This window comes from Pelophylax lessonae (genome assembly GCF_965119305.1).
Source record: "Pelophylax lessonae genome assembly, chromosome: 6".
Classification (NCBI taxonomy): Eukaryota; Metazoa; Chordata; class Amphibia; order Anura; family Ranidae; genus Pelophylax; species Pelophylax lessonae.
Window position 1 is genome coordinate 93857317 of NC_138773.1, and position 13971 is coordinate 93871287.

General features: G+C 44.5%; 1 protein-coding gene across 1 annotated transcript in view; it reads left to right on the forward strand.

The window, feature by feature from the left end:
* BAIAP3 (BAI1 associated protein 3) overlaps positions 1–13971 on the forward strand; it is a 599530-nt gene that overhangs the window by 459321 nt on the left and 126238 nt on the right. Inside the window, exons 13-14 of the mRNA XM_082260275.1 lie at positions 8242–8334; positions 11088–11191. Coding sequence (XP_082116401.1) covers positions 8242–8334; positions 11088–11191 — 197 coding nt within the window. The remainder of the gene's footprint in view (positions 1–8241; positions 8335–11087; positions 11192–13971) is intronic.

The following is a 13971-nucleotide window of genomic DNA, read 5'->3' on the forward strand; positions in this document are numbered from 1 at the left end:
AAAGTTACATCAGTGTGGGGTCTTGGCCCTGATAAGCCCTCTTTTGCTCAGGTGGTACGCTCTGCACCTGGTAATGTTATTAAGCCAGGGCTGCAGCCAATGAGGAACCCTGCTTCCAGGCAGAGATTTACACCACAAACTGCCACTTTGAGCGCCCCTGGTTCAGGTCTTGGGTCTCTGGCTTCTGCTGGGGGTCCAAGACGTAATGTCGTTATACTTAAATGGGAAGGTGGTGCAGTCTCTCCAGCACGGCGTGTGGTGGTGGATATGATTTTGGTGATGGGCTTTGGGGCGAATGACCTTTATGCCCTAATACATGTAGCTGGGAGCCGGGAGTACACAATCAGCTTCACCAGGCCGGAGGGTCTTGACCTGTTCTGGGAACGATATGAGGCTCGGTGCAGGTCAAGACCCGAATGGGAAGATCTGGCACCAGTTGCTGTTTCGCAGAGATTGACAGTTAAAAAAATAACCATCATTCTCACTAACGAGAGTGTTCCTGCTCGGGACTTAGAGGTCTGGTTAAGGAACTATGGTGAGGTTTTGACAACGCCAAATAAAATCCTTGATGAACGTGGCATCTGGACTGGGGGTTGGTCAGTAACGGTCAGGTTGGCCAGGGATGGGAATGTTGTCCGTCACCTGCCCTCCTCGGCTTTCATAGGGAGGGACAGGATGACTATTTTGTATCCTGGTCAGCCAAAGCTGTGTCACCGCTGTGGAGAAAAGGGGCATTTTAGCTCCTCCTGTTCAGCCTTAATATGTTTAGTATGTCGGGGACAGGGTCACGTGGCCAGGGACTGTACTCAGGCGATAAGGTGCAACCTGTGCCTGCGCTTTGGCCACCCCTACAGCCGATGTCCGGAAGCTTGGCACAATATAGAGAAGGAGGTAGTAGATGAACTGTTGAGGCTGGACGGGATGGAGGATGAGGCCCCTGGTGTACCATCCTCCTCTGCGGTGACTGACCCCCCAGGTCCTGTTCAGGATCCCTCCCCAGTTTCTGTGGCCAACCCTCCTGTGTCTGTAGGTATTCCTTCTGTGGCTGTCTCTGTGTACCCCCAGCCTACTGTACCCGCTCCTCTTGTGTCAGAACCTTCTAAGTTTGTGCCCCCCGAGTCAGTTATGCCCCATGAGTCTTCCCCTCTTAGGTCTGACTTAAGGGAAGGTCCCCCCCCACCAGGAGTGGTAGAGGGTACCAAAAAGGGTGCTGCGGCTTCCTCTGTAAAGAAGTCTTCTGTGAAGACTTCAAAGAAGAAGAAAACAAGAGATAACATCTCTGAATCTGACCTGCAGTACCTGGAGGAGAGAAGGAGGGTTGTGAGGCGGAAGAGACAGACGGTGAGGACGGAACAGGGACAGGATGCCCCAGTGTCTGTCCCCAACCGTTCTAGGGCTTCTGTATGGGATATTTCTTCATCTGGAGCTTCTTCTGAGCAAAATTCTGATTCAGAAATGGAATTGGAGGAGGCCTCAAGAAAGAGAGAGGCTTCTGGTGATGAGCAGCAGAGGGGAGCTAAGAAGCAATCCACCCAATAACCCAAATGGCGGTTCCCCCTCCGTTAAAAGTGGTGACAATAAATGTCGCCAGTATTAAGTCAGTAAGAGCTCGTTCTATGGCCTTCTTTTTGTTCAGCCAATTAGATGCTGAAATTTTATTTTTGCAGGAGACTAGGCTCACCTCCTTGGCAGATATTCATATGGCCAAGAAAGAGTGGAGGTATGGTCCATCTTACTGGTCTCTTGCGGCCGAGCCTCACGGCGGGGTGGCGGTGTTGTTTAAAACCGGCATGGTAACTGTCCGGCGGGTTATTGAGGTGGAGATTGGGAGATGTATGGTCTTAGACGTCCTTGTTGGAGGGCAGGACCTGCGCCTAATTAATATTTATGGGCCGCACACAAAGTGGGACAGGAAATGCCTTTTTACAAGGATCAAGCCATTTCTTTTTACATCCCGGCAAGTGGTTTTTGGAGGTGACTTTAGTACTGTGACTAGGCCCAAGGACAGGAAGGACTTCAATGACAGGCTGGGATATGATAGCGTTTTTTTAAATAGTATGGTTAGGGATGCTGGTCTTGTGGATGTGCACATTAAGCACCTTCCGGATGACACAGGGTTCACCTTTCATCGAGGTAATAGTCAGAGTAGGATAGATAGGTTTTTTTTGAAGGAGGCCTCTGCTTTCTCACCCCCAGTGGTGCAGGCAGTGGAGTTCTCTGATCACTGTATGCTATCTGTGGTCTTGAATGCTTCAGACTTCCCTCAGAGGGGAAAAGGCATCTGGAGATTAAATTCGACTCTCCTTGAGGAAGAACATGTTAGACAATCCTTTGAGGAATTCTTTCAGGCACAAGTGACCATCCTGGACTTTTGTAGCAGCAAGGCTGAGTGGTGGGAGCTGACCAAAAAGAGGATTTCTGGATTCTTCAGGGGCCTAGCCAATAAAAAACAGTTTAATAGATACATGACCTACCAACGTTTGCGGAGGAAGCTGGATATTCTTGTCTCGAGAGGAGGAGATCCTGGGGCAATCTCTGAAGCGAAAATCCTCCTCAGGAAGTGTCAATATGACCGGCATACCTCTTTGGTTCTGGAGCTGGACTATGGGAAATACCACTCGCCTGACCCTTACTAGAACTGCAAACAGGGTGTAGCTGTTAAGATGGTCGTTGGCCTTAAGGATAGTACAGGTTCCTTGACAAAGTCCAGGTCAGGGATCCTGGAGGTCGTGAGGTCTTTTTATGCTGAACTTCTTGGGAGGAAAGAGCTTGACCGAGACAAGATGGAAAGCTTTTTGGACTCTACTCCAGGTCTAAATGGTGGAGATGTCCCCTTGATGAATTTGACAGAAGAGATCACAGTTGAAGAGGTGATAAGGGCAATTGAACAGCTTGCCATCAAGAAGTCACCTGGACCGGATGGTCTGACGGCTGAGTTTTACAAAGCCTTTAAGTCTATTCTGGCCCCACATTTGGTAGAGGTTTTTAACAGTTGTCTTGCTGAGGGGATGCTTCCCCCTTCCATGAGACTCTCAGCTGTGATTCTTCTTTCAAAAGGTAAAGATCCTTCGATGATTGAGAATTGGCGCCCCATCAGCCTTCTCAATGTCAATAGAAAGGTGCTGGCGAAGATACTTTTCTGGCGCCTATCGGCAGTAGCAGAGTCTTTGCTTTCTCGCCATCAGCACTGTTCGATCCAGGGTAGGAGCACCTTCACAGCGGTTTTAGCTGTCCGGGAGGCCTTGGAGCAGTGCAGGGCTGCAGGCTGGGGAAAGTATTTACTGGCATTGGATCAGGCAAAGGCTTTCGATCGTGTCAACCATGAGTACCTGTGGTTGCTCTTTAGTAAGTACGGTCTGCCGGGTGGTTTTGTCGATTGGTTAAAAGTCTTGTATAAGGGGGCAGAAAGCTTCCCTCTTGTTAATGGTTGGGTTGGACAGTCCTTTGAGGTTGGTTCTGGGGTGCGCCAGGGTTGTCCCCTGAGTCCCCTGCTCTATGTGTTTGCAATCGACCCCTTCATCAGGAGGCTAGAGAGCAGCATGTTGTGTGGGGTACCAGTGGGAATCCCGGGTGAGCCGCCTTTGAGGGTTGTTGCCTATGCGGATGATGTGTCAGTGATCGTCACTGGGACAGATGAAGCGGAGGAGCTGGTCTCTCTGACATCACGGTACTCTGAAGCATCAGGCTCCAAGATCAATCAGGAAAAGAGTGAAGTTTTTTGGATGGGAAAGGAAGGTGAGGGGTTTGATCTCCCAGACACCTTTCCAGTGCCCCAGGAAAACATTAAGATATTAGGCATTGAATTTGGACCTGGCGATTATGGCCTCAAAAACTGGGAAGGCAGGCTGGAAGTTGCCAATACTAAGGTGGTCAGCTGGAAGAGATGGAAGTTATCTCTGAGGGAAAGGGTTGATCTGATTAAGACTTACCTGATACCGATCTTCTTGTATGTCAGCCCTGTCTGCATCTTGCCAGTGTCTCTCTATGCTAGGATCTATAGTGTGTTCTTCCAGATGCTGTGGGGGAACAGACTGAACCCCATCAAGAGGAATGTCACCTATCTATCCAGGAGGGAGGGTGGCTTAGGTATGGTCAACCCCGTTCTTTTCTTTTCACTGCTATTTCTCAAGTTTAACATTGGTAGTATGCTTGCAGTGGAACCTCCTGGATGGGCAGGTATGTTTAGATCTTGGTTTAGGCCTTTTCTGCGGGAAGAAGGTGTTCAAGTGAAGAATCCCAGGGGTCATCGTGGTCAGCTCCCAGCCTATGTCGCTCTGTATCTGAAGTTGCTGCGGCAGTGGCGACTGTCGGCTGAAGATCTCAGATCCGCTCCGAGGAAAGTCCTTATGAGCCGAGTCTTGAGCGAAGTCTTTCATGACCCACTGGCCTTAAGGGATTGCCCAGGCCCAATTTTGAGGGAAGGGTTAAGACTGATTAATTTGTCTAGAGTCCCCCTTAAATTCAGGGATCTGGCCTGGTTGTGCTTCCACGGGAGGCTCTATGTTCGGGGCAATTTGAAATTCCGCAGTGGGATGGATCGTGGTTGTCCTCGGGAGGAATGTACAGGTGAGGAGGAGACTATGGACCATTTTCTGCTTCGTTGCCCTTTTAACATAGAGGTATACAAACAGGTGGGGCGGGCCCTCGGTGTTCCTTTCCTCTCCAGGCTGGGTTATGCTGAGTGGGTGTACGGAGCATTCAATACTGGTGGGGGCTTTTGTTTGGATACACTTTTTTTAGTTAGCTTAGTAGTCCGTTATTACACATGGAATGCACGGTGTCAGGTCACCCTTCGGCGTAAAATCCTTCCTGTTCAGGTGGTGGTGTGTGACATTCTGCATGAGGTGGGGAAGATTTGGGCGCTTGAGAGAGACAAGTGGAGTCAGAGGGCTTGGCTGAAGGCGTGGAGGGGTTTCAAGCCTCCCTGACTGCCAGGAGTCTCTTTCCCGGGTGTGGCTTTCTGTCTCTTATCACCCTAGATTTTTTCTTAATGCTTAGTTTTTGATAAATGGCTGCATACATAGGTGATGGGTTGTGCCTCTTAGGCCCTCTCTGCTGCTTTACGTAAATAGTTTTTTCTAAAAATGTTGGAAGTGGATTATGTATATATTGTATATATTCTGCACATGGATGTGTATTCCTTTATTTTCTGTTGGAATATTGTACTATAGTTCTGTTTTTTACTTTTGTATAAAATATGTTGCTTGATTCTTTTCAATAAAAGATCAATAGTGCCCCATCATTGGTGTCAGTGGGAGGGAAAGGGCTCCATCATTGGTGTCAGTGGGAGAAATAGTGCCCCATCATTGGTGTCAGTGGGAGGTATAGTGCCCCATCATTGGTGTCAGTGGGACGAATAGTGCCCCATCATTGGTGTCAGTGGGAGGGATAGTGCTCCATCATTGGTGTCAGTGGGAGATATAGTGCCTCATCGTTGGTGTAAGTGGGAGGAATAATGCCCCCTCTTTGGTGTCAGTGGGGGTGGGGGAGAATAGTGTCCCATTGTTGATGTTAGAGGGAGGAATAGTGTCCCAAGGGCCTGATAAAGTGAAGCAAAGGGCTGCATCCGGCCCGCGGGTCACAGTTTGGAGACCACTGATCTAGTTGATTATGGCTTAGGAAAGTGTTAAAAAATAAGGTGAAGCTCTGGTCCCTTTGAAAACCCAATCATGTGCAAGGGAAATTAAAAAATAAATAAGATATAATCATACAGTACATGATGCATGACCTGTATTTATCAATTATGTGCAAGTTTCAACTTTTTCCTTTATATATTAATATTCAGTTTCCAACCTTTTCACTGGCACAATGGAAGTAGCAGCCTGCAGAGTTTATGAGTGCATAGTAGTGTATACCTTCAAGTGTACATTGCTTTGCTTACTGATGTATGCTTCCACAGGTGTCTGTGTTCACACAGGCAGACATTTGCCCTATATAGTACCTGTCAAAAAAAGGTACTCAGAGGTACAAAAAAAAAAAATACTCACCTTTCTGGCAGGTGGAGTGTTAAAATGTCCCACAATGGGCCACTGTGGTTTCTTCAGCTGACACATTCATTACTAGTGTGTTCTGCAGTGACAAAGAAACTGGTGGTAAAATTACAGTGGTCAGTGGGGGACACGCTTTGTTACACAGAGCTCAGCGAAGTGAAGTTTCAACATGCATCCTGGCAAAAAAGGGGTATTATTAAAATTATTTTTTCCATAAATGATTATTGTTATAAAGGATTTGCACAGCGCTTAAAAAAATGCAGGCAGACAGTACAGTTACAATACAATATAATACAAAGAATTAGAGCGCCCTGATCTTTAGAGCCTTAAATTTTAAACGGGGGAGGGTCAAGTGGCACAAAAGGTGGGGGATAAGCTAATGGAGAAAATTTAATTTTAGTAGTTAGGTGGAGGTGGAATAGACTTCTTTAAAGAGATGTGTTTTCAGATATCGCCTAAGTATGGATAGAGTAGGAGATAGACAGATTGAATTAGGGTGTTCCAGAGAAAGGGAAACTTGCTCATCCATGTCTTTATGGACCTTGCTTTGTGCACTGGTCCAAATCATGTGGTGGAGGGGGGATTATGGTGTGTGGTTGTTTTTCAGGGGTTTGGCTTGGCCCCTTAGTTCCAATGAAGGGAACTCCTAAGGCGTCAGCATACCAAGATATTTTGTACAATTTCATGCTCCCAACTTTGTGGTAACAGTTTGGGGATGGCCCCTTCCTGTTCCAACATAACTGGGCACCAGTGCACAAATCAAGGTCCATAAAGACATGGATGAGCAAATTTGGGGTGGAGGAACTTGACTGGCCTGCACAGAGCCCTGACCTTAACCCAATAGAACACTTTTGGGATAAATTAGAGCAGAGACTGCGAGCCAGGCCTTCTCATCCATCAGTGCCTGACCTAACAAATGCGCTTCTGGAATGATGGTAAAACATTCCCACAGACACACTCCTAAACTTTGTGGACAGCCTTCCTAGAAGAGTTGAAGCTGTTATAGCTGCAAAGAGTGCAAAAGTGGGCCAACTCAATACTGAACCCTACGGACTAAAGCCTCGTACACATGAAACGAATTTCCGCCGACCGGTCGTCCGTCTTTTGTCCAGAGTGGTGTCTGTTGGTTGGAATGTGCCTAGACTGCACACGAATTTTCCCGCACGACAGAATTCTACTTCAGAAGTGATGTCATGTGTTGGATTGCTTTCTTTGTGTTCTTTCATCTCTGAGCATGCCTAGTCTTGCTCATAAGATTTTTCCCCATCTAAATCTGTACTGACTGCAGGAAAATCGGACGTGTTTTGACGGAGGACAAAAATTTTATAGCCTGCACACCAGGATTTTTTCGGCCGATAATTCGGAGTCGGTTGTCGAGAGCACCATACTAACAAGCCGAAAATCGGCAGATCGGTCCTCAGACGAAAATTCCCGGCCGAATTTCGACTCGTGTGTACGGGCCTTAAGACTGGAATGTAATTAAAGTTCATGTGCTTGTTAAGACAGGCAATAATTTTGGTAATATAGTGTATGTTTTTGCACCAAAAGGCATTGGCATCATCTGAATGGGTCTTAAAAGTTTTGGTTGGTCAATTCAGATACACTTTACTGACTTTTGAAGGAAAAATATAAGTTTTAGAAGGTATTATATTTCTTATCTTCCTGTAGTTCTTAAACTTACAGCTTCAAGACCAAGGCTTTGCCACAGCTGTGACACACACCAACCTTTCTGCGTGGGCTCGTCAAATTATTTTTTTGACAGAAAAATAGATGTGCAGGATGCCTGGCCAACAGATGGAATTAAAAAATAAAGCAATATACATATCATTGATATAAATACAGATTTATTCAGGGGTAAAACATTAATTAGGTAACATAAGTGGCCTGTGACAGCCAATTTATCCTTGTCCAATTATCCCTAACTCAAAAGAATTTTAAAAATATGTACTGCAGCTTGATATTGTGAGATGAAGGACAAAGGATTAATGATAGGATGTATTTACAAGAAACATAAGCCTTTGTATGCCACAAGAGCAGCACATTCCAGTTTCTTAATGCTGTTTTTAGTACAGCATTTCAGTATCACACCCGCCATCTGAAAAATGTACTAAATGATTTAATCTATGTGTTAAATGCCCAATCTTCTCATCCACATGCTTTGCCAGGAAACAGGTCTCAGCTGTAATTTGATTCCACCAGTATTAAAACAAATAGCATGGTGTAAATGTCTGAATTAACTAATGTGTTTCAGAGGGACACGGTGCTAAGCAAGAAGGCATCTGGCTCTGTGATTCATGAAATGCTGCTCACCCAGCTGCTCCAGTATGAACACAAGCAGGCAGAGGTGAGTACGTGTCTACTTAACAAGCTGTTGCCTTTGGATTTCTGACAACTCGAAATAAAAGTGACAGAAGGTTGCTGAGTGGTATCATTGACAGGTACAATCCCTTCATCAGGGAGAGAGGTGTTTTTTCACCAGCTAATTAAAGCAAAAGATGCCAATAGCAACCAACCAAATTGTGTCTTTCAATTTAAGGCCAAACCGAATGTACAATTTTTAGTAGCTCAGTAATGCTGCCAAATTCATCTGTAATTAATTGCCAAGAATACCAGTTGCTCAACGATGGAACAAATGGTTCCCTGGCTTATACAGTTTATATATTGATCAGGACTCCAGGGATTGGGTCTTTGATGGCAGGTATATTTCCCCATTCTCCGACTGCACAGAGAAAGTATAACATGTTTATTATTTTTAGAAAAAAAAAATTGAAGCTTTACAACCGCTTTAAGGGAGAGGATTAGAGACGTTTTGTGTGGTTCTCACTCATTCGGGATGGGGGGTTTCAGGCTAGTCTGACCGGAGAGGAGTGATTAGCATCAGTAAATTCTTATTTGGGACCTTGGAGGCTTGGAGAGACTTTGGGTGGTAAAGAGGCTCCAAACCCTGATTACAAGAACTTTGGCCCAAACTAGCCTTCAAGGGAGGCTTGAAAAGCAGCACCTTGGAGGCTTGGATAGACTTTGGGTGGTAAAGAGGCTCCAAACCCTGATTTCAAGAACGTTGGCCCAAACTAGCCTTCAAGGGAGGCTTGAAAAGGAGCAGGAAGGAGTCAGCGCCTGTCTGTAAGGTGGAGAGGAACAGTTCATAGCTGTGGGGCAGTGTAGACAGCCTGGCGACTAGGACTTGGTTTGCTAAGCTCCTGCAGCTTTTCTTGGACCCTGAAGCAGATAGGAACCCTACCCTAGCTGTGGGACTGGCACTTTGGTGGTGAGATGTAATATTTCTACCCATATACCAAAACTGCAGACTCTTTGTATTCTTTTGTTTTGCTAAAGAAAAGCTGCTTTATTTTCCTGATTTTTGAACAATTAATAAAGACTGTTTCACTATTACAAAGTAGTTGGTGATCCTAAGCTCCCCATATTACAATTAATACAGTGGAACAGGGATAAAGATCAGGGGTTCTGACTTCACCCTGATTTTAATGGCTTCATAATTCTTCCAGGTTAGATAATACGGAAGCCAGAAAGATGAACAACTTTAATTTTCAGAAAGTATTCATTTATCTGTTTACTGCTCATTGGAATTCATCATTGTTCCTTAGGCTGGCCATACACTATACAATTTTCTTATTCAATTTCCTTTAGATTTACCTTAAACTATGTAGTGCAAGGGCCTGCCTGACCGCATACAAATTGAAAGTGTTTAGGTTTGACCCTATATTACATGGTTTTGGTAAATCTAAAGGAAAGTTGAACAAGAAAATTGTATAGTGTATGGCCAGCCTTAGTCTTCTAAATGTTCTGAGCCAAAGTCTATCTCTGCTAGAAACGCACAGGTCACCTACAGAAGGTGTTTCCTAAATTTACTAAAGTAAAATTACAGATAAAACATTCTTTTAAATGCAGCGATGACAATTTTTACTTGTTTTTTAACCAATTAAATCCAGATGTTTATTGTCAGACCTTTTAATAATACATATAAATGATTACCATACAATTAGCAATCCAGACGTTTACTGCCAGTAATATTTAGTCATGTGTATAATTGAATACCAAACAACCCCATGAGCCTTCCAGAGAATTGACAATATTTCTGCAGATTACTTTTCTGAATGACTTATCATTAGCTCAAAAAATAAATCTGTATCCAGCTGAGGTGCCCCCTGAACTTTTCAGCAGTATGCCTGGCGGTATATGTACCACTGCTTGAGAAGCTTTGTCCTACAATATGCTGCACCTATAAATGCAGCTCCCCATTTTACTCCTATTGCCTGCCACATGTCAACATTACCTACAGCTGTACTCCTAGTCCTCTGCAGTTATTCATTTAGTTTGCAATGCCATACAGGGAAACCTGTACTGAGAGCAATGCTGCGGCTGCTATTTCTAATCTTCTCCTGGTATTACTAGATGCCTGGCTGTTTTTGACTTCAGTATTGGGGTTGATTTACTAAAATAATGAATTCACTTTTAGGCTTACCATACACGGTTCAAAGCAGGCAGGAACTGGCCGAGATTCAAACCATTAACCATTGGGCATGCTGAATGTACCAAGTTGATTGATCGACAACTAGCATGCTAAGTTGATCAGTACAACCAGTCTGCTGCGGCTTGCTCTGCCTGCCCCACCGGGAGAAGACAGTAGCTCAGCAGGAGGGATTCCTCTGTTAGCGATGTCTGTGCTGATGGGGGTCTATTGCCAGCCTTAGTAAGGTAGGTAAACCTATGTTAACTTTGAGTACCTGATTATGTGCAAGGGAAGTTATAAAAGAACAACTTTTTCCTTGTACATGATTGGATGACTACAGTGAACACAGATTAAATGTATTTGCTAAGCTAAGTGAACAGCCTCTATTTCTTTAGTAAAGCAACCCCACTGACTTGGAACAAGCATGAAGATCAGAATGGAATCAGAACTCCCAATCTGCACATTTGTGTTGAGCCATGGAATTAGAAATTACAGAAATCAAAGGATTGGCAATGGCAGTATCCATACTACTAATCCACATATATGCAGTTTAAGCTTGACAAAGGACATTCACCCCAGTCACAATCGGACACAATATGGAAATATTGATGGCTGTTTTATTTTAGGTTGAGTACTGGAACTGGAAGGGAGAAATGAGCAAGCATGCATTCACATTTACATCCCACCACAGTATGCAGATGGACCTGTCCAGTTTACAGCAGGCTGTCATGTGAGTATTTTCAGTAGTTACCATATTTAAACGTGTGTATATAGTTCAGTACGGTACAGTACATTGAGTGAATGAATACTATATTATATACAGTATATCTGTCTTATAACATGTCAATGATAGCCAGCTACTATTCAGTGAAAGGCAGAAAAATCCTCAAGTTTAGGCCTCATGCACACAGGACAGGTTTTTTTTTTTTTCTCCCCTGGACTCCTTTGCTCAAGAAGCGGAAACGCACCTTAACCACTTTACCACCGGAGGATTTTGCTGTCTTACGTCCAGGCCACTTTTTGCGATTTGGCACTGTGCAAATTTAACTGACAATTGCGCGGTCATGCAACGCCGTACCCACACGAAATGTACGTCCTTTTTTTCCCACAAACAGAGCTTTCTTTTGGTGGTATTTGATCACCTGTGCGATTTTTACTTTTTGCACTATAAACAAAAAAAGAGCGACAATTTTGAAAAAATAACAATATTTTTCACATTTTTTTATATGAAATTCCCCCCCAAAAAATGTAAAAATCTAATTTTTTTATCATTTTAGGCCAATTTGTTTTCTGCTACATATTTTTGGTAAAAAAAATCGCAATAAGCGTATTTTGATTTGTTTGCGCAAAAGTTATTGCGTTTACTAAGGGAAAGATTTCTGTCATTTTTGGTATTTTTTTTTAACGAGTAATGGCGACGATCTGCGATTTTTTTTTTTGCGGGGCTGCAACATTTCGGCGGACAGATCGGACCCTTGACTTACATTTTTGACACTTTTGGGGGTACCAGTGACATTACTACAGTAATCAGTGCTATAAATATGCACTGTTACTGTAAAAATGACACTGGCAGGGAAGGGGTTCATTTTTATTTGAGAGGGAGGGGTAATGTATGCCTGGTGCTTACTGACGTGTGTGGGGGGAGGTGACTGAGTGACACAGGGACAGATCGCAGGTTCAGCTATGCTGAACCCTGCAATCTGACCCTGTCTGTCACTTAGGAGATCCGCCCGCTTATGTTTACACAAGCGGGCGGATCTCCACACTCGATTCCCCGACGATCGGGGAAGAGCGGCGGTGATCACCGCTGCTCCTCCCCTGGCCCGACTCCCGCCGTAACTGAATACAGCGGGAGCAAGCGAGAGAGGGGAATGTCGCTGGATGGAATCGAACCACTTTGCCGCAGTAGCACCAATGTGAGCGGTCGGCAAGTGGTTAAGCAATGCACCTAATGACGTTTTTTGTGCATTTATGCACATTCATGTGTATTCACACATTTGGCATTAATGCATTCTAATGGTCCAGAATATTTATTCTGGCCATTAGAATGCATTAACACGCAAATGGACCTAAACGTGTCTAGCAGTAATGCACAAACATGCAAGTGATGTTTTTTTCTGCCTTGAAATGCTCCTGCCTTTAAACATCTGTAAATACCAATGTGACTGTACATGGACGCATAGGGGGAGATTTACTAAAACTGGAGCACTTAGAATCTGGTGCAGCTGTGCATGGTAGCCTATCAGCTTCAAACTTCAGCTTGTTCAGTTAAGCTTTGACAATAAAACCAGGAAGCTGGATGGTTTCTGTGCAGAGCTGCACCAGATTTTGCACTCTCCAGTTTTAGAAAATCCCCCCATAGGCTAACATAGAGGGGCATTTAGAGACATAAAAAAAAAAAGTCAAACACCTGTAAAACTGTGCTTTTGACATCCTATGGGCATGAGGCTTTATACATAAGGTGTCATTCACACAAGATAGCAGGATTCTGTTAAATATAATGTATAGGGTTTTTGAGGTTACATTTACATATATCTGTGCAGAGCATAATGCCCATGGCATTAAAAGAGAAGTTGAGGAATACAAAACGTAAACAATTATACTCACCTAGATGGCTGCAACACCAATCCCAGCTGCAGCTGTCCCCCACCGGCTCTACACCGAGAACTAAGTGATATAAAAACGCTGATCTCTGGGTTCTTGGTATTCAGTCTGCAGAGAGCCGGTGACTGCTAGTCACCAGCTCTCTGCTATGCCCCTCCAGCATTCACTGGAGCGCTGGGCTGTAAAGGGGATGGGAGAGGCTCATTCTGCCAGCAGCTCACTGAGAGGCTCTGCCAGCTGCCAATCTAGGCATCTGGGTGAATGCTGACTGTAAAGTCAGGATCTTTCTATAGCCTGGACTGGCTGAGTGATGTCAGCTAACAACGGGCTTTAGCCTGCTGTGAGCTGAAATTGGGTCACAGGAGTTCAGCTCTTTCATTTGCATGAGCTGCCCAATGAACCAATATCCACAAAAAACTGGACATGCACCATTTTCAACATTGCAGTTTTCCGGGTGGATTCGGAAGGTGCGGTGAGGGGCCATTCAGAATAAATGGCACTGCAATGCACCAACATGCACAGTGTGTTTCAGTAACAAGCACAATGCTGCAATACAATATTGTGAATTGACATGTTTAGACATACTGAACATGCAACAGATTGAATTAATCTTATCAATTTGTTATTGTTTTAATCAAGGCTTTTTTCTTAGGGTGCAGGTACTCCCCCCTTCCAAGTCACCCATTGTTCCCCCCTGCCCCACTTACCTCCGAGTACTGTCTCTTGCTTCCATCCCCTACACACCACCCAAAGTCGCCCATTTTAGAGAATATAATAATTAGTATGGAATTTGTTAAACGTAACAAGAAAGCAGTGAATTAGATCCCCTACAGCCAGCAAAAATAGATTCCGCCCAGCAACAATAGACCCCCTGCAACAAAATACTCCCCAGCAACAATAGACCCT